At 46.7% G+C, this 20,387-nt stretch overlaps 2 protein-coding genes across 2 annotated transcripts in view; one reads left to right on the plus strand and one right to left on the minus strand.

The window, feature by feature from the left end:
- The window catches only part of gpr19 (G protein-coupled receptor 19), a 10,517-nt gene extending 231 nt beyond the window's left edge, over positions 1–10,286 (plus strand). Inside the window, exons 2-3 of the mRNA XM_078416454.1 lie at positions 950–1,083; positions 6,444–10,286. Of these exons, the coding sequence (XP_078272580.1) occupies positions 6,468–7,700 (1,233 nt within the window). The 5' untranslated portion in view covers positions 950–1,083; positions 6,444–6,467 and the 3' untranslated portion in view covers positions 7,701–10,286. The remainder of the gene's footprint in view (positions 1–949; positions 1,084–6,443) is intronic.
- Positions 10,287–14,176: 3,890 nt separating this feature from the next.
- The window catches only part of crebl2 (cAMP responsive element binding protein-like 2), a 7,792-nt gene continuing 1,581 nt past the window's right edge, over positions 14,177–20,387 (minus strand). The window contains exons 2-4 of the mRNA XM_078417453.1: positions 16,864–17,061; positions 15,628–15,772; positions 14,177–14,507 (exon numbers count right to left, since the gene is read on the minus strand). Of these exons, the coding sequence (XP_078273579.1) occupies positions 14,506–14,507; positions 15,628–15,772; positions 16,864–17,061 (345 nt within the window). The 3' untranslated portion in view covers positions 14,177–14,505. The remainder of the gene's footprint in view (positions 14,508–15,627; positions 15,773–16,863; positions 17,062–20,387) is intronic.

Below are 20,387 nucleotides of genomic sequence, written 5' to 3' on the forward strand. Positions count from 1 at the left end.
CACACACGCACACACACGCACACACACACACACACACACACTTAGAGACACACACACACAAACACACACGCTCACGCACACACAAACACACACACACGCACACACACGCACGCACACACAAGCACACACACACACACACTTAGACACACACACACACACACACAAACACACACACACACGCACACACGCACACACACGCACGCACACACAAACACACACACGCACAGACACACACACACACACACACAAACACACACACACACACACACACACACACACACACACACACACACACACACACTTAGACACACACACACACACACACACACACACACACACACGCACACAAGCAGCACGAAACGCGGAATCCTTCTCGGGATGAGAGATGTGTAGATCAGCAATCGGTTAGGAAGGAGAATCCTTGAAATATCCTTGTGTTGGAAGGAACTGCAGATTCGGATTTACACCGAAGAGAGACACAAGATGCTGGAATAACTCAGCGGGACGGGCAGCATCTCTGGAGAGAAGGAATAGAGTCCGAAGAAGGGTCTCGACCCGAAACGTCACCCATTCCTTCTCCCCAGAGACGCTGCCTGACCCGCTGAGTTACTCCAGCATTCTGTGTCTGTGATCTTCCTTGAAACGCTGTCGCCGGGGTGGGCGGCGAGGGGACTGATGCCGCCTGGCAGAGGTGGTGAGCTTGCGATAAATACGCCCATCCTTGGTCGCTGTGACTCGGTGAGATATTGAACGTGTCGTTAATTAATTCCTCAGCAGTTGAAGAGCCCGCAGTCCCGAGTCGTTCATTGTCCGGGCTCCTGCGACCGCCCCCATCCCACACCCCCACTCCCCCCCCTGCCCTGCCCTGCCCGCGTCGGCAGCTTTTGTTTTCTACGTGATTTTCAAATCCTCCCCCCACCCGCACTTCCCCCCACTTTTGTATTTTTAGCCGCTTCATTGGCAGAATGAAGAGAGAACTGAGATGGACCGCGATGCGTTGAGAATCAACCTGTTTCATCCAAAGCAGACGACAAGAAATAATCTCCAATCATCTAAAAAGACAGGGAGCCATCAGCTTACCAGGTGAGGGTGAGAGGGAGGGGGACAACAACGACAGGGGGGGAGGGGGGTCTTGCATCTGCGACCATTGCTTGCCTGTGTTTGGCGATTTACTGTGTTAGAGCGAGCAACATTTTAACATTAATGTCGCCGCCGTGGTCGGGCTAATGATTTACTCTGGAGGTTTGCACTCCGGGAAGTGTGAATCTCCCTGTGTGGTTTTGTTCCAGACGCCACATACAAACAATCCTCTCCAGAGGAGGTTTTTTTTTCAATAATTAAATGTTCCGTGGAGAACAGGCAGTAACAAACTGATCACAAGAAAGGCGAAAAACCCCCAACAACAACGAGCGGTCTCACGAGTTAAGATCCACTCGGATTATTGAACATAGAGTCAGAGTGATACAGCGTGGAAACAGGCCCTTCGGCCCAACTCGCCCACACCGGCCAACATGTCCCAGCTACACTAGTCCCACCTGCCCGCGTTTGGTCCATATCCCTGCAACCTGTCCTATCCATGTACCTGTCTAACTGTTTCTTAAATGTTAATCAATTATAGACACAAAAAGCTGGAGTAACTCAGCGGGACAGGCAGCATCTCTGGAGACAAGGAATGGGTGACGTTTCGGGTTGAGACCCCTCTTCAGACACGGGTGACTTGGATAGGTTGGGTGAGTGGGCGGATGCATGACGGATGCAGTATAATGTGGATAAGTGTGAGGTTATCCACTGTGGTGGCAAGAACAGGAAGGCAGATTATTATCTGAATGGTGTCAGATTAGGAAAAGGGGAGGTGCAACGAGACCTGAGTGTGCTTGTACATCAATCACTGAAAGTAAGCATGCAGGTACAGTAGGCAGTGAAGAAAGCAAATGGCATGTTGGCCATCATTGCGAGAGGATTTGAGTGCAGGAGCAAGGAGGTCCTACTGCATTTGTACACGGCCCTGATGAGACCGCACCTGGAGTACTGTGTGCAGTTTTGGTCTCCTAATTTGAGTAAGGACATTCTTGCTATTGAGGGAGTGCAGCGAAGGTTCACCAGGTTAATTCCCGGGATGGCGGGACTGACAGATGATGAAAGAATGGATCGACTGGGCTTATATTCACTGGAATTTAGAAGGATGAGAGGGGATCTTATACAGTAGAAACATATATAATTCTTAAAGGATTGGACAGGCTAGATGCAGGAAAAATGTTCCCGATGTTGGGGGAGTCCAGAACCAGGGGTCACAGCTTAAGAATAAGGGGTAGGCTATATAGGACTGAGATGAGGAAAAACCTTTTCACCCAGAGAGTTGTGAATTTGTGGAATTCTCTGCCACAGAAGGCAGTGGAGGCCAATTCACTGGATGTATTCAAGAGAGAGTTAGATTTAGCTCTTAGGGCTAACAGAATCAAGGGATATGGGGAAAAAGCAGGAACGGGGTACCGATTCTGGATGATCAGTCGTGATCATTTTGAATGGTGGTGCTGGCTCGAAGGGCTGAATGGCCTCCTCCTGCACATACGGTTATGTTTCTATGCTTCTAAAACATTCAAACTCTATTGCACATTACATTCCAGTCATTGTGCACATAATCCTTATAGGTTTTACGTTTGCAGTTTGAGTTAAATATCTTCAAGCTTTGATAGTCATGAACCTCTTGAGATGCCTTCACTGCAGGTAATGCTCACTTTGGTTTGGAGAAATCGAAAGGGTTTTAGATGAATAGAAACATCAGGAAGCTAATAACATGTTTTACTGTATAAATGAGAATAAAATAATTCCTAAAAGGCAGCAGGACCTTTCATCCCATCTCTTCCCCACCATGTAACCATCTCCTAAACATACATACAACTGACTGTACACCATAGATTATTCAGTGTTTGTTCACGAGTTGAACATTTTGAATTGAAACTATCTACTACTTCTATCTAAAATTCCCAGTTACTATATTTTAATGGGATTAAATGCTCCATATATTTTGAAGAGGATTGTTGCTGGACTGGAGATCCAGGGAACAGCAGGCGCTGGAATCGTCAGTAAAGCACCAAGTGCTGGAGGAACTTCGAGGGTCAGGCAACATTTGTGGAGTGACTGGACAGACAGTTCATAAGTGATAGGAGCAGAATTAGGCCATTCAGCCCATCAAGTCTACTCCACCATTCAATCATGGCTGATCTTTTTTTCCCTCCTAACCCCATTCTCCTGCTTTCTCCCCATGACCCTTGACACCCGTACCAATCAAGAATCTATCTATCTCTGTAATAAAAATATCAATTTTACTTGGCCTCCACAGCCTTCTGCGGCAATGAATTCCACAGATTCACCACCCTCTGACTAAAGAAATTCCTCCTCGTCTCCTTCCTAAAGGAATGTCCTTTAATTCTGAGGCTGTGATCTCTATGACAATATTCTGGGTAGGGACAGAAGAAGTGTAAAGAAAGATCCCAACCCAAAACCTCATCTGTCTATTCCCTCCCTAGATGCTGCCTGAACTGCTTAGTGCCTCTAGCACTTTGTGAATTGATATTTGACTTCTCTTTTCCCCCCCGTCTCAACGGCTTCGATTTGTTGCTGAATCATTGGCTGGGAAGGGAAGAGCCTTAGATTCTGTGGGATAATGGTAAACATCGATTTCTTTTCAACCAGAAAGGTCCTATATGATCACCATTCATACCGGTGTTTCATCAAAGTATTGTTCATTTGTGTGCGAAATGAAAGCATTTCCTGTTATGCAGTAATCAGGTCTCATGACTCTGTAACTCATCAAATAAACTCATTCTGCTGGGCTTTATCACTTGCATTGAAAAGTGTCACTGTGAGAGGAAATGAACAAGAACCTGTGAATGTTAAAAATTTTTTAAATGAACACAATGAACAGGGGCAAAGTTTAAAGGAGATGTGCAAGGTGGTTTTTTTTTACACAGAGGGTGGTGGGTGCCTGGAGCGTGATGCCAGGGGTGGTGGTGGAGGCAGATACCATAGTGGCGTTTAAGAGGCTTTTAGGTAGCTATATGGATATGCAGTGTATGGATCACGTGTGGGCAGAGATTAGTTTTATTCGCCATCACATTCAACATGGACATAGTGGGCCGAAGGGCCTGTTCCTGCACTGCACTGATCTACGTTCTATAATACAGCATAAAGTGAAAAGGATATTGCTGAGATGTGATTTCCGGGATGTTTATCTGGATTCCAATTTTACATTGCCAATCATAGCACGTGAAACAAAACTTTTCTCCATAAGAATGAAGTGTAACTACATTCCTGGGTAGGTATTTGGCATCTGCCTGACCTCTTAGTGGGCCCTTGTAATTAATTAATGACTGTTGTGGTGATTGTCCCCTCAATCCGAGCAAACTGGAAACAAGAAGACAAGCTAGTCAGACAATATAGCACTAATTCAGGCCAATCATCTCCATGGCAGACACAAAATGCTGGAGTAACGCAGCGGGACAGGCAACACCTCTGGAGAGAAAGAATAGGTGACGTTTTTAGAATGTTACAAAATGGTATCAGATTGGAGTTGGACACAATGTGCTGGAGTAACTCAGCGGGTCAGGCAGCATCTGTGGAGAACATGGATAGGTGACGTTTCACAGATTGCTGGAGTAACTCAGCGGGTCAGGCAGCATCTCTGGAGAACATCGGATAGGTGACGTTTCACAGAGTGCTGGAGTAACTCAGCGGGTCAGGCAGCATCTCTGGAGAACATTGGATAGGTGACGTTTCACAGAGTGCTGGAGTAACTCAGTGGGTCAGGCAGCATCTCTGGAGAAAGATGGTATCAGATTAGATCCCAATTTCCATTTAGAAAATGGCTTGGAGTTTGCACTGAGTGGAACAAAACTCGGATGTCTTTATAAAGTTAGAACACAGTCTCTCCTCCGAGATTCAATGGTTCAATGGTGCTTTATTGTCAGATGCATAGAGGTACAGTGACATTCTCTTTTGTGCAATCTTACTGTAGGTAAGAGTATAAGAATAGTAGATTACTCTGAGACAGTACACAAGAGTTGCCATGTATTCAGCGCCATTTGGTCCCCTTCAAGTTCGAGAGTTGTTAAAAATGTTTGAGCGTAACTTGGCCATAAAGGTGTTAATGTAAGATTGCGTGAAGTGAGAGGTCTTTTCTGGAATGTGTGTTGAATTGAGTTTAGTGCTGTGCCCCCTCTGCCACTCCGGAGAAACAGAAAAACGTTGTAAACTTTGTATTTTCTGGCAGTAAGGCTGAACTGCCTGAACATTGTTGATGAAGAACAATTGGAATGGATGAAAACCATGTAATATAGTTTGAATGTGTAATCAGTTCAGATTTCGGTAGTCAAGATGTATTAAATGAACCCTGAGAAGAAATCTCACAGTAGATTAACATCAAACCCACAGCTGTTTAAGTGTAGACACATTTAAAAAAGCACAATCTCAAGGCTGACATACGCTGCAAATCTGTTTTCATACGTTTTATGCGAGCCGTGAGCCCAATGTTTACTTATTTAGTAACATTAACGTGTGTTCCTTGAAATGTTGTTGAGGGATCTCTATGCAGGGAAGCAAGTTGGAACTTGGAAGTTTAGTATAGTTTAGAGATACAGTGTGGAAACAGGCCCCTTCAGCCCATAGGGACTGAGCTGACCAACAATCACCCAAGTCAATTAACCTCCAAACTTGCACGTCTTTGGGATGTGGGAGGAAACCGGAGCACCCGGAGGAATCCTGCGTGGTCACAGGGAGAATGTACATTCTCCCTACAGACAGCACCCGTAGTCAGGATTGGACCCGGGTCTCTGGTGCTGTAAGGCAGCAACTCTACCGCTGCGCCACCGTGCCGCCCCAATGTCTTGCACCTGGTTTATTCTGTCAGCTCCATGTATCAGTGGAATATGTTGGTCTCTAATTGGCACCTATATTTTCACAATGACTTTGGGTTGAGAGGGCTTCATTTGTACGTAGTCGTAGATTGTCATTTTGCATCCTGTACAGCTAGGATTAAATGCCCACAACAGTCATTAATCAGTTTCAGCAGCCGAATGTTTAGCTTTAATAAATATGTTCATTACAACGACAATTTGGAGATGACACATTGTCATTTTTTAACATCAAGAGTCAAGTGTATAAATGTTTTATGTAATGATAAGGAGGTTTCGTTTATGTTAAATTGTACATCATTTTTAGAAGTCTGTTACCTTAAAGATGTCAACTATAAAGCAAGTGTGAAGTCTGAAGAAGGATCTTGACCTGAAACATCACCTATTTAATTTCTCCAGAGATGCTGTTTGACCTGCTGAGTTACTCCAGTTTTTTGTGTCTACCTTTGGTTATCCATGATACCAGGCCTGACAAAGTTGATCTAAAGATATTCGTGAACAATGTCCTAATTTGTATTTCTTTTTCTCCCCCAGATTTGTTAAGAATAAAACTTGAAGATGATGTTAACCGGAATAAGTCTTGAAATGGAGACGTCCGTCACGGTCCCGGATGCTGCAGCTCCGGGCAGTTTCAGTGAGGTATTAAACTCCTCGTTCAGAGGGAGTGGAGGACAATTCAGCGGGCCAGTGCAGCGACCAGGGAGGAATGGGACAGTTCAGGAGCTGACTACAGGAGAGATCATTGCCGTCAGCTCTATCTTCGGCGTGATCTGGCTCATCGCTTTGATCGGGAACACGCTGGTCTGCCTTGTGATCCACAGGAGCAGGAGGACACAGTCAACAACCAACTACTTTGTGGTGTCCATGGCTTCAGCGGACCTGCTGATCAGTGTGGTCAGCACCCCCTTTGTCTTGCTACAATTTACCACGGGCAGGTGGTTCCTGGGCGACGTCATGTGCAAACTGGTTCGGTACGTACAGTATCTAACTCCTGGAGTGCAGATTTATGTCCTGCTCTCCATCTGCGTGGACAGATTTTACACCATCGTGTATCCCTTGAGCTTCAAAGTGTCTCGAGAGAAGGCCAAGAAAATGATTGCAGCATCCTGGGTCTTCGATGCTGCATTTGTATCTCCAACCTTGTTTTTCTACGGGATGGAAGGAGAGACCTGTAACCTGTTCCTCCCTCAGTCCTGGAGTGGTGTCACCTTTGGCACTGTGCACTTGTTGCTGGGGTTTCTGGTCCCATCTGTCCTCATCATCCTATTTTACCAGAAGGTCATAAAATACATTTGGAGAATAGGTACAGATGGGAGGACTGTGAGGAGAACAATGAACATCGTACCTAGGACCAAGGTCAAGACAATCAAGATGTTTCTGCTGTTAAATTGTATGTTCCTGTTGTCTTGGTTTCCTTTTTACGTGGTCCAGATCTGGCAGCCGGATGAGATGGATTACACAGGGTGCTCCTCACTCTTCCTCTCCATTGCACTGGTGTCCTTCAGCTCCTCAGCGTCCAAGCCCGGCCTCTACTCCATCTTCAATGCCAACTTCAGGCGGGGCATGAAGGAGACTTTCTGCATGTCCTCCATGAAATGTTACCGGAGCAATGCCTACACCATCACCAGCAGCTCCAGAATGGCAAAGAAGAATTACGTTGGCATCACTGACATCCCTGCGGCCACCAAAACCGTGACCAAAGATTCAATATATGAAACATTTGACAGGGAGGCGAGAGAGAAAAAGCTTGCATGGCCCATAAATTCAAATCCTCCAAACACATTTGTCTAAGCAGCATGATCAGCCTGAAGAAGAGTCCTGACCTGATACGTCACCTATCCATGTTCTCCAGAGATGCTGCCTGACCCGCTGAGTTACTCCAGCACTCTGTGAAACGTCACCTATCCATGTTCTCCATAGATGCTGCCTGACCCGCTGAGTTACTCCAGCACTCTGTGAAACCTCACCTATCCATGTTCTCCACAGATGCTGCCTGACCCGCTGAGTTATTCCAGCACTCTGTGAAACGTCACCTATCCATGTTCTCCAGAGATGCTGCCTGACCCGCTGAGTTACTCCAGCACTGTGAAACCTCACCTATCCATGTTCTCCAGAGATGCTGCCTGACCCGCTGGGTTACTCCAGCACTCTGTGAAACATCACCTATCCATGTTCTCCATAGATGCTGCCTGACCTGCTGAGTTACTCCAGCACTCTGTGAAACGTCACCTATCCATGTTCTCCATAGATGCTGCCTGACCTGCTGAGTTACTCCAGCACTCTGTGAAACGTCACCTATCCATGTTCTCCAGAGATGCTACCTGACCCGCTGAGTTACTCCAGCACTTTGTATCTTTTCCAGGCTTCATTTGTTGGCTTCACTGCACCAATGGAAATAAGGCATTGCAATGTAAACACTGAGAAAAGGCATTCAATCAACTGAAAAACCATTCCTCCAATAATTCTCCTCTGACAGAATTTAGGTTGATGGATTCAACATGGAAACAGGTCCTTTGGCCCACCAAGTCCAAGCCGACCATCGATCATCTGTCCACACTAGTTCTATGTTATCCCACTTTCGCATCCCCACCCTACACACCAGGGGGCAATTTACAAAGGTCAATTAACCTGCATCCCTGCATGTCTTTGGGATGTGGGAGGAAGCTGGAGGAAACCCACGTGGTCATGGGGAGATGGTGTAGACTCCACACAGAGATGGGGCTTTGGCGCTGTGAGGCAGTGGCTCTACCATCTGCACCGCTGTGCCACGCTTTTTAAAGTACTTAATGTTTATATTGTGTTTGCTAAAGACTGAGTATTACAGGCAAACATAATCTCCACTGTGATTGTCTCGTCTATTTAAAGTACGATGCCTTGCAGCATCAATAGCAAAGCAAACGATTCATCCGTAGAAACTGCTCGACAGAGAAGGCACAAGAATGCTGGAATCCTGAGTTATTCCAATGTGCTGGAGTAACTCAGCTGGTCAGGCAGCATCTCTGGAGGAAATAGACAGGCCATGTTTCGGGTCAGGACCCTTCTGTGGATCCCAACCAGAAACGTCACCTGACCATTCCCTCCAGAAATGGTTCACCTATCACTTGCCTGTGACCTGAGGTTTCAGGATTCTGAACTGAAACGTCGCTTATCCATTTCTTCAGAGATGCTGCCTGACCCGCTGAGTTACTCCAGCACTTTGTGTTTTAAACTGCTTGAAGGTGTGTTTAAATCTTGAGCATTTCACTGAATTTCATGTCTTTAATGTAACTAATACCAGGTGTTTGGGAAAATTCATTTGAAATCTGAATCATATTTGTATTTACCTGTTCCTGAACATGCATTGCAGTGTAAATGTTATTTTGTTTCAGAACATGGTGTTGGAACACAAGAACTAATAACTGTTAAAAGGGTTAGCATACACCGATCAGCCAAAACATTATGACCACCTGCCTAATATGCTGTTGGTCCTCCGTGTGCTGCCAAAACAGCGACGACCCACTGAGGCATGGACTCTACAAGACCCCTGAAGGTGTCCTGTGGTATCTGGCACCAAAACATTAGCAACAGATCCTTCAAGTCCTGTAAGTTGTGAGGTGGAGCCGCCGTGGATCGGACTTGTCGATCCAGCACATCCCACAGATGCTCAATCGGATTGAGATCTGGAGAACTCGAAGGCCAGGGCAACACCATGAACATTTCATCATGTTCCTCAAACCGTTCCCGAACATTGTATGCAGTGTGGCAGGGCGCATTATCCTGCTGAAAGAGGCCACTGCCATCAGGGAATACCATTGCCATGAAGGGGTGTACCTGGTCTGCAACAATGTTTAGGTAGGTGACAAGTGTCAAATTGACATCCACATGAATGGCTGGACCCAGGGTTTCCCAGCAGAACATTGCCCAGAGTATCACACTCCCTCCACCGACCGGCTTGTCGTCTTCCCAGTTGGTTCAGACCAGATGGTACAGCCTTCGTTGCCCTCGCGCATCGATGAGCCTTGGGTACCCAACACCCAATTGCCGGTTTGTGGTTTGTCTCTCCTCGGACCACTGTCGGTAGGTACTCACCACTGCTGACCGGGAGCACCCCACAAGCCTTGCCGTTTCAGAGATGCTCTGACCCTGTTGTCTGGCCATAACAATTTGGCCCTTGTCAAAGTAGCAAAGAAGAGTGGGAAGACAGAGGATTGGGACTCTTTTAAAGAGCAACAAAAGTTAACTAAAAAGGCAATACGGGGAGAAAAGATGAGGTACGAGGGTAAACTAGCCAATAATATAAAGGAGGATAGCAAAAGTTTTTTTAGGTACGTGAAGAGGAAAAAAATAGTCAAGGCAAATGTGGGTCCCTTGAAGACAGAAGCAGGGGAATTTATTATGGGGAACAAAGAAATGGCAGACGAGTTAAACCGTTACTTTGGATCTGTCTTCACTGAGGAAGATACACACAATCTCCCAAATGTTCTAGGGGCCGGAGAACCTAGGGTGATGGAGGAACTGAAGGAAATCCACATTAGGCAGGAAATGGTTTTGGGTAGACTGATGGGACTGAAGGCTGATAAATCCCCAGGGCCTGATGGTCTGCATCCCAGAGTACTTAAGGAGGTGGCTCTAGAAATAGTGGAAGCATTGGAGATCATTTTTCAATGTTCTATAGATTCAGGATCAGTTCCTGTGGATTGGAGGATAGCAAATGTTATCCCACTTTTTAAGAAAGGAGGGAGAGAGAAAACGGGTAATTATAGACCAGTTAGTCTGACATCAGTGGTGGGGAAGATGCTGGAGTCAATTATAAAAGACGAAATTGCTGAGCATTTGGATAGCAGTAACGGGATCATTCCGAGTCAGCATGGATTTACGAATGGGAAATCATGCTTGACAAATCTACTGGAATTTTTTGAGGATGTAACTAGGAAAATTGACAAGGGAGAGTCAGTGGATGTGGTGCACCTCGACTTTCAGAAAGCCTTCGACAAGGTCCCACATAGGAGATTAGTGGGCAAAATTAGGGCACATGGTATTGGGGGTAGGGTACTGACATGGATAGAAAATTGGTTGACAGACAGAAAGCAAAGAGTGGGGATAAATGGGTCCCTTTCGGAATGGCAGGCAGTGACCAGTGGGGTACCGCAAGGTTCGGTGCTGGGACCCCAGCTATTTACAATATACATTAATGACTTAGACGAAGGGATTAAAAGTACCATTAGCAAATTTGCAGATGATACTAAGTTGGGGGGTAGTGTGAATTGTGAGGAAGATGCAATAAGGCTGCAGGGTGACTTGGACAGGTTGTGTGAGTGGGCGGATACATGGCAGATGCAGTTTAATGTAGATAAGTGTGAGGTTATTCACTTTGGAAGCAAGAATAGAAAGGCAGATTATTATCTGAATGGTGTCAAGTTAGGAGGAGGGGGAGTTCAACGAGATCTGGGTGTCCTAGTGCATCAGTCAATGAAAGGAAGCATGCAGGTACAGCAGGCAGTGAAGAAAGCCAATGGAATGTTGGCCTTCGTAACAAGAGGAGTTGAGTATAGGAGCAAAGAGGTCCTTCTACAGTTGTACCGGGCCCTGGTGAGACCGCACCTGGAGTACTGTGTGCAGTTTTGGTCTCCAAATTTGAGGAAGGATATTCTTGCTATGGAGGGCGTGCAGCGTAGGTTCACTAGGTTAATTCCCGGAATGGCGGGACTGTCGTATGTTGAAAGGCTGGAGCGATTGGGCTTGTATACAATGGAATTTAGAAGGATGAGGGGGGATCTTATTGAAACATATAAGATAATTAGGGGATTGGACACATTAGAGGCAGATAACATGTTCCCAATGTTGGGGGAGTCCAGAACAAGGGGCCACAGTTTAAGAATAAGGGGTAGGCCATTTAGAACGGAGATGAGGAAGAACTTTTTCAGTCAGAGAGTGGTGAAGGTGTGGAATTCTCTGCCTCAGAAGGCAGTGGAGGCCAGTTCGTTGGATGCTTTCAAGAGAGAGCTGGATAGAGCTCTTAAGGATAGCGGAGTTAGGGGGTATGGGGAGAAGGCAGGAACGGGGTACTGATTGAGAGTGATCAGCCATGATCGCATTGAATGGCGGTGCTGGCTCGAAGGGCTGAATGACCTACTCCTGCACCTATTGTCTATTGTCTATTGTCTTTACTCCTGCCCATTTCTCCTGCATCCAACACATCAACTTCAAGAACTGACTGTTTACTTGCTGCCTAATATATCCTACCCCTTGACAGGTGCCATTGTAACAAGATAATCAATGTTACTCACTTTACCTGTCAGTGGTCATATGTTTTGGCTGATCAGTGTATATCTACTATCATTCTGTACCACTTAGTCTTGTATCTCAATACATTTTAAAGTTATTTATTTGCAGCACAAAACTGTTGTCTGGTTATTAGAATGTATATCGGCATAGTATTTGGACTGCATATAAAGAGGGCTTCTCCTAATTAAGTATATATTATCACATAGTTTTTGCCTTGTCAAAATAAACTCATTATCAAGCATAAAATGATTGATGTTGTTTAACATCTTTGACATTTTTGTTGGTGTTTCTACAATCCTTTACTCATTGATTAAAGAGACACTCTTATAAACATAGAAAAATAGGTGCAGGAGTAGGCCATTCGGCCCTTCGAGCCAGCGCCACCATTCAATATGATCATGGCTGATCATCTAAAATCAGTACCCCGTTCCTGCTTTTTCCCCATATCCCTTGATTCCTTTAGCCCCAAGAGCTAAATCTAACTCTCATCAGCTGCCTTGTGAGATTATCACATATCCAGAAATATATACTGGGACAAATTTTAATACAATCCTTAGTTTATATGAAATTCACTGGGCATGCTGCAGTAAAATATCGGTTGATAAATACAAGAAGTGGTGACTGGAACATTATTGAACTAGTGGCATTTACAATGAATTACGTAAGTGTGAATGGAAATATCATCGCGACGAGAAGCCTGATCAACGACCAGGACATTCTGCACACCACATTCAATGCGGTCACTTATGATGCAGAATAAAAACGCATGAAATGTTGCTCATGAAATAAACGTGTAGTCATTGTAGCTCATTTCATCTTGCCTTGTAACAGTACTACATTTTGTATTTACTCTCAAATTGAAAGCATGCTTACGGAAAAGTAAATAATTACCCAATGCATAGACCAGTCACACCCTGGCCACTCCCTCTTCTCCCCTCTCCCATCAGCCTAAAGGTACACGTGTGAAAACGCACACCTCCAACTGTTATCAGGCAATTGAATCATCCTACCACAACCAGAGAGCAGTGCTGAACTACTATCTACCTCTTTGGTGACCCTCGGACTTTCCTTGATTGGATTTTGCTGTTTTTTCCTTACACTAAACGTTATTCCCTTATCATGTATCTATACACTGTAAATGGCTCGATTGTAATCTTGTATTTTCTTTCTGCTGACTAGATAGCAAGCAACAAAAAGCTTTTCACGGTACCTCTGTACACGTGACAATAAACTAATCTGGTTATTAACACAGGGGAGGGTATCGTAAAGTTATTAGATACAAAGAGAGGTTGGATAAACTTGGATTGTTTTCTCTGGAGTGTCAGAGGTTGAGGGGAGACCTGATAAAGTATATAAAATTATGAGAGGCATAGATAGGGTAGGCAGTGAGATCCACGTTCCCAGGGTGCAAATATGAAAGGCTAAGTGAGAGGGGCAAAGATTGAAGGAAATGGTGCAAGGCAATTAAAAAAAATTAAACACAGAGACAAGGATGGGTGCTGGAACATGTTACCAGTGGTGGTGGAGGTAGATATGATAGTGGTGTTTAAGGTTTTAGGTAGGCACATGGATATGCAGGGAATGGAGGGATATGGATCACATGCAGGCAGAGATTAACGGCATCAGGTTCAGCACGGCATTGTGGACCGAAGGGCCTGTTCCTGTGTCGTACTGTGCTATGGTTTTACAATTATGATACCATACACAAATGATTTGGTAATTTCAAGCAGCATCTACTGAATATTGGTTTGACAGGCATTTCCTTTTAATGCTAACTATACAAGACAAATAGCAAAGGTTTTGTGAAAAATATTGACACAGCAACCCGTAGGCATCAAAGGCAGTTTGATTTCAAAGGCACCCAGCAATTTCAGCAAAATTCAGGATTTACGCCTTTTTCTTGATAAGAAAGATATAAAGGTGAGAAGTGTGCAGAGTCAAGAAGCATCAACTCTCGATTGCTCTAAGGTGGGGGACTAACTTTAGTAAGAAAATGTAATAGGTTTATTTACAATATAAAATCTTTTTAATCATATGGTAAATGCAACAAATATATTGCTCTGGTATCAAACATGCTCTCAATCTACAATTTTTATTTTTAATTAACCATAAAATACAAGGGGCATCCTATAGGAATCGGACAATTTACATTACTTACAGATATACAGCATAGCCAGAAACCCATACTAATTAAACTATTTGTAACTTTGACATAGGATGCAATCAACTATTGTAGCTTTCTGACAATTTTACATTGTTGACAATATTAAACTAGCAAAGACAAAGGATTGATTTTATTGGTCTTTTCCACGCCATCATTTTCAGATAATTCTTCTGTAATTAGAAAACAATTTATGTATCATTAAAAGGAACTTTAAACATTCACTCATTTCAAGAATGCTGCATGTATTCATATTAGGACAAAGCTAAATGCAAGAACGTCCGTAATCAAATATAACGTTACGAGAAAGTAGTAGCAGAAATTACTGAGAAGCATTTTTCAGAATTATAAATGATCATCTTGCTCCTTTATTTGAAGCTGTCACCCTGTCACACACCAGGAGCCATGTGGCCCATCACATCTATACTGGCTCTATGAAAGTGGATCCTCAAAGGCTTGCTTTTCCTTTGCTCCTTCTCCATACAATTCTCAGCTTGGTCCTTTCGTTATTTTGTCCCATTTCCCTGCCCTTCTCCCATTGCTATGAAATTCTTTCCCTTTGGGTAATTTTCTTTTGAACACTGTTCACCGCTACACCTGGCAGTACATTCCAAACCGTCATACTTTGTATGTGAAGGTCTTCCTCATCTCACTTCACGCATTTTTGCCAAACACTCAGTTTATGTTCCCACTGAAACTTTCACCAATGGGAACACTGTGACCTTCCCACCCACCAAACATGTAAATGTCTGCATCCTGTGTGCTCATCTCCAGCCTCTCCCAACTCCATCTTCCCCCATTTCCCTCTCATCCCTGACCCCTTCCACCCATATGCCTCCCACAGGCTTTACATTTCACCAGCTGAAGATACATGCCATTATAACAAGAAAACATAACTAGCGGTAAATATCAGAGATCATCCAAACATACAAAGTCACAACAGAAATTCCTTTCTTCCCCCTCTCAAGATATCAGCCTTTTGTTGGAAACATTTCCTACCCTGCACTTGGATTATAAATTGATCCATAAATCTGTATCATTGCCACATGTCTTGCCATGTGCCTCTGGCTAGAGGTTCATTGCTGGATTTGACGGACTTCATTCCACGCTCACGCTCACAATCCCAGCAAGGTTCACTTGATATCAATCAGGAACGGGCCAAACAGCCTGATTTTCTCACACTGAGGATACCCAACTCATAGGCCTGATGAGATCAGCTCACAATTAGCAGAAACTGGAATGTGAATACCCCAAACACTCATGTTTACTCAAGTGATTTAGTTAAATACTCACAGGACAAGTTTGCACTTCCTTCAGTTTTTGCCTTTCCCGGCTTGTTTGTGGACTGTTGTGCTTTGCTTTGATCATCCCCTGTCAGAAGTGCTTTTATTTCTGATGGTATCTTCCCTTGATCCATTGCTGTACACCATTGCTTGTACTGTACATTAAATCAACAGACACTGTGTAAGCTTCAAACAAATGCAGAATCAAGCTCTACGTGAGAGAAACATAGAAAGTAGGTGCAGGAGTAGGCCATTCGCCCTTCGAGCCAGCACCGCCATTCAATATGATCATGGCTGATCATCCAGAATCAGTACCCTGTTCCTGCTTTCTCCCCATGTTCCTTGATTCCATTAGATCTAAGAGCTAGATCTAACTCACTCTAATACATTGATATTTTTAGGATATAAAAATCCATTTGGTTATGTTTGCCTAAATCTTTCTGGATACAAATTGCAAATAGACCAACAAGAAAATACCAAATCAGGTCCCAAAAGTTATTAATAAGGAATTAACTTAAAGATAACTGGAGGAAAAAACTCACAAATTACAAATTTTATTTTACCAAGCATCGTTCATATGAGGAATCTTAAAGAACTGAAGTGTTTCAGACATTATTACTTGGAATAAAGAAGGCAGAGGGGTGATCTTATAGAGATATATAAAGTCATGAGGGTATTGATAGGGTGAATGCAGTCTTTTACCCAGGGAAGGGGAATCACAAACTAGAGGACATAGGCTTATGTTGAGAGGGACAAGATTTAAAAGAAACCCGAGGAGTAATGTTTTTCACTCAGAGGGTGGTGGGTGTATAGAACAAGCTGCTAGGGGAGGTAGTTGAGGCAGGTATGATAACAATATTTAAAAGGACAGGTACATGGACAGAGCTCTTAATGATAGCGGAGTCAGGGGGTATGGGGAGAGGGCAGGAACGAGGTACTGATTGTGAATGACCAGCCATGATCACATTGAATGGCGGTGCTGGCTCGAAGGGCCGAATGGCCTCCTCCTGCACCTATTGTCAATTGACAGGAAATGTCCAACGAGATATAAGTCAAACGTGCGCAAATGGGACTAGCTTAGATGGGGCATTTTGGTTGGCATGGGCGAGTTGGGCTGAAGAGCTTGTTTTAGTGCTGTATGAGTGTCCCAATATGGTCGAAACGGTACAGAAATTAAGAGGGGATTGAAAATTATCTACAAAAAAGCAGACTGTACGGGTGGTCGATCCCAGCAATCTTCATTTACCATCTCCAGCTCTTCTCGCAGAGCACAGATCGCTCTTTCTCTTCTAGACACAAGTTCCTCCAAATACTGATAGCGCAACTTCTTCCTCGCTCGGCATTCTCTGGCGCTCTGGCGACTTCTCTCGAGCTTTGCCTTTAAATCAATTTTAGCTGGTTTACGGCCTCGCTTTCCCGGTTTCTTCACTTTGCCTCCCACCACCTGTGAGAGGAAAAATCGTGTGGATTATATAAATTTTAAAAATCATTTTTCGTTTATGATAACATAAGAACTGGGCCAGGAGTAATCCATTTGCTCCTTGGATCCACAATTACGAATGGTCGCCCATTCCTTCACTCCAGAGATGCTGCCTATCCCGCTGAGTTACTCCAGCATTTTATCATATCATATCATATCATATATATACAGCCGGAAACAGGCCTTTTCGGCCCTCCAAGTCCGTGCCGCCCAGCGATCCCCGTACATTAACACTATCCTACACCCACTAGGGACAATTTTTACATTTACCCAGCCAATTAACCTACATACCTGTACGTCTTTGGAGTGTGGGAGGAAACCGAAGATCTCGGAGAAAACCCACGCAGGTCACGGGGAGAACGTGCAAACTCCTTACAGTGCAGCACCCGTAGTCAGGATCGAACCCGAGTCTCCGGTGCTGCATTCGCTGTAAAGCAGCAACTCTACCGCTGCGCTACCGTGCCGCCCGTGCATATCTTCGATTTAAACCAGCGCCTGCAGTTCTTACCCACACATCATGAATGGTCTTCTATCTCAACACCATTTTCCTGCTCTATCCCAATACGCCTCTAATAACCAGAAAGCTATCAAACAGCTTATTTTAAACACTAAATTTTGAATGCAATTGATGATTGAACCTGCACTGACTGAAAATTCCAAAGACACGTCACTTGCGATTGAAGAATTTACCTTCTAAATGAGGCACTGTTTCTCAGAATGTGACACCTAGTTTGTCTGAAGAAGGGTCTCGACCCGAAACGTCACCCATTCCTTCTCTCCCGAGATGCTGCCTGACCTGCTGAGTTACTCCAGCATTTTGTGAATAAATCGATTTGTACCAGCATCTGCAGTTATTTTCTTATACTAGTTGTAGACTTGTCAGCTGGGGGAGAAATCTTCCTCATATCCCCTCTGTCAAAAGCTCTATGAATTTTGCATGGCACTATCAGAGCACCTCTCAGTTCTTCAAACATTGGAGAATAGAGGCCAAATCGACTCAATGTCTCATCCGAAATGTTAAAGATTAGAGGGCATAGCTTTAAGGTGAAAAGGACAAAGTTTAAAGGAGATGTGTGGGGCAAGTTTTTTCTTCCACATAGGCGAGGGCCAGGGGAAGTGGTGGAGGCAGATACAGGAGCGGCTTCTAGAGGCTTTTAGATGTGGATATGCTGGGAATGGAAGGATGTGGATCACGTGCAGGCAGAGGAGATCAGTTTAACTTGGCATCATGTTCAGCACAGACATTGTGGGCTGATGGGCCTGATCCTATGCTGTATTATCTATGGAAGCATAAGGAAATGCAGATGTTGATTTACAGGGGGGGAAAAAACCCTACAAGGCGTAACTCAATTTGCAGATGAGATGGAGAGGTGAGGTTTCAGGTTGTGACCTTTCTTCAGACTGTACTTTAATGATCGGATAAGCACAGGACTGGGCTGGCATGGGCGAGCTGGGCCGAAGAGCCTGTTTCTGCACTACATGACTCAGTTTGACTGCAGTGGGGGGGGGGGGGGGTGTGTGTGGGGGGGGGGGGTGGATGTGTGTGCGAGGGTGTGTGTGGGGGGGAGTGTGTGTGTGTGGGGGGGGGAGTGTGTGTGTGGGGGGGGAGTGTGTGTGTGGGGGGGGGAGTGTGTGTGGGGGGGGAGTGTGTGTGGGGGAGGAGTGTTGGGGGGAGTGTGTGGGGGGGGGTGTGGGGGGTGGGGTGTGTGGGGGGTGGGGTGTGTGGGGGGGGAGTGTGTGTGGGGGGGGGTTGGGGGGTGTGGAGGGTGTGTGTGGGGGGTGGGTGTGTGGGAGGGTGGGTGTGGGGGGGGAGTGTGTGTGGGGGTGTGTGTGGGGGGGAGTGTGTGGGGGGGGGAGTGTGTGGGGGGGAGTGTGTGGGGGTGGAGTGTGTGGGGGGGGGTGTGGGGTGTGTGTGTGTGTGTGGGTGTGGGTGTGTGTGTGTGTGTGTGTGTGTGTGTGTGTGTGTGGGTGTGTGTGTGTGCGTGTGTGTGTGTGTGTGGGGGAGGTGTGTGGGGGTGTGTGTGGGGGGGGTGTGTGGGTGTGTGTGTGTGTGTGTGGGGGGAGGGTGTGTGTGTGTGTGTGTGTGTGTGTGGGTGTGTGTGTGTGTGTGTGTGGGGGGGAGTGTGTGGGGGGGGGAGTGTGTGGGGGGGTGTGGGGTGTGTGTGTGTGTGTGGGTGTGTGTGTGTGTGTGTGTGGGTGTGTGTGTGTGTGTGTGTGTGTGTGTGTGTGGGTGTGTGTGTGTGTGTGGGGGGGGAGGGTGTGTGTGTGTGTGGGGGTGTGTGTGTGTGTGTGGGGGGAGGGTGTGTGTGTGTGGGGGGGGTGTGTGTGGGTGTGTGTGTGGGTGTGTGTGGGTGTGTGTGGGTGTGTGTGTGTGTGTGTGTGGGGGGTGTGTGTGGGTGTGTGTGTGTGTGGGGGTGTGTGTGTGGGTGTGTGTGTGTGTGGGGGGGTGTGTGTGGGTGTGTGTGTGTGTGTGTGGGGGGGTGTGTGTGGGTGTGTGTGTGTGTGGGGGGGTGTGTGTGGGTGTGTGTGTGTGTGGGGGGGTGTGTGGGGGGGGGGTGTGCGGGTGTGTGTGGGGGGGGTGTGTGGGGGGGGTGTGTGGGGGGGGTGTGTGGGGGGGGTGTGCGGGTGTGTGTGGGGGGGGTGTGTGGGGGGGGGTGTGCGGGTGTGTGGGGGGGGGGGGGGGGGTGTGCGGGTGTGTGGGGGGGTGTGTGCGGGTGTGTGGGGGGGGGGTGTGCGGGTGTGTGGGGGGGGGTGTGCGGGTGTGTGGGGGGGGGGTGCGGGTGTGTGGGGGGGGGTGTGTGGGGGGGGGGTGTGTGGGGGGGGTGTGCGGGTGTGTGTGGGGGGGGTGTGCGGGTGTGTGTGGGGGGGGGGGGGTGTGTGGGGGGGGGGGGTGTGCGGGTGTGTGTGGGGGGGGGTGTGTGGGGGGGGTGTGCGGGTGTGTGTGGGGGGGGTGTGCGGGTGTGTGTGGGGGGGGGTGTGGGGGGGGTGTGCGGGTGTGTGTGGGGGGGGGTGTGCGGGTGTGTGTGGGGGGGGTGTGCGGGTGTGTGTGGGGGGGGTGTGCGGGTGTGTGTGGGGGGGGGTGTGCGGGTGTGTGTGGGGGGGGTGTGCGGGTGTGTGTGGGGGGGGGTGTGCGGGTGTGTGTGGGGGGGGGTGTGTGGGGGGGGGTGTGTGGGGGGGTGTGCGGGTGTGTGTGGGGGGGGTGTGCGGGTGTGTGTGGGGGGGGTGTGTGGGGGGGGGTGTGCGGGTGTGTGGGGGGGGTGTGCGGGTGTGTGTGGGGGGGGTGTGTGGGG

Source organism: Rhinoraja longicauda, chromosome 20 (assembly GCF_053455715.1).
Source record: "Rhinoraja longicauda isolate Sanriku21f chromosome 20, sRhiLon1.1, whole genome shotgun sequence".
In the NCBI taxonomy this organism is placed as follows: Eukaryota; Metazoa; Chordata; class Chondrichthyes; order Rajiformes; family Arhynchobatidae; genus Rhinoraja; species Rhinoraja longicauda.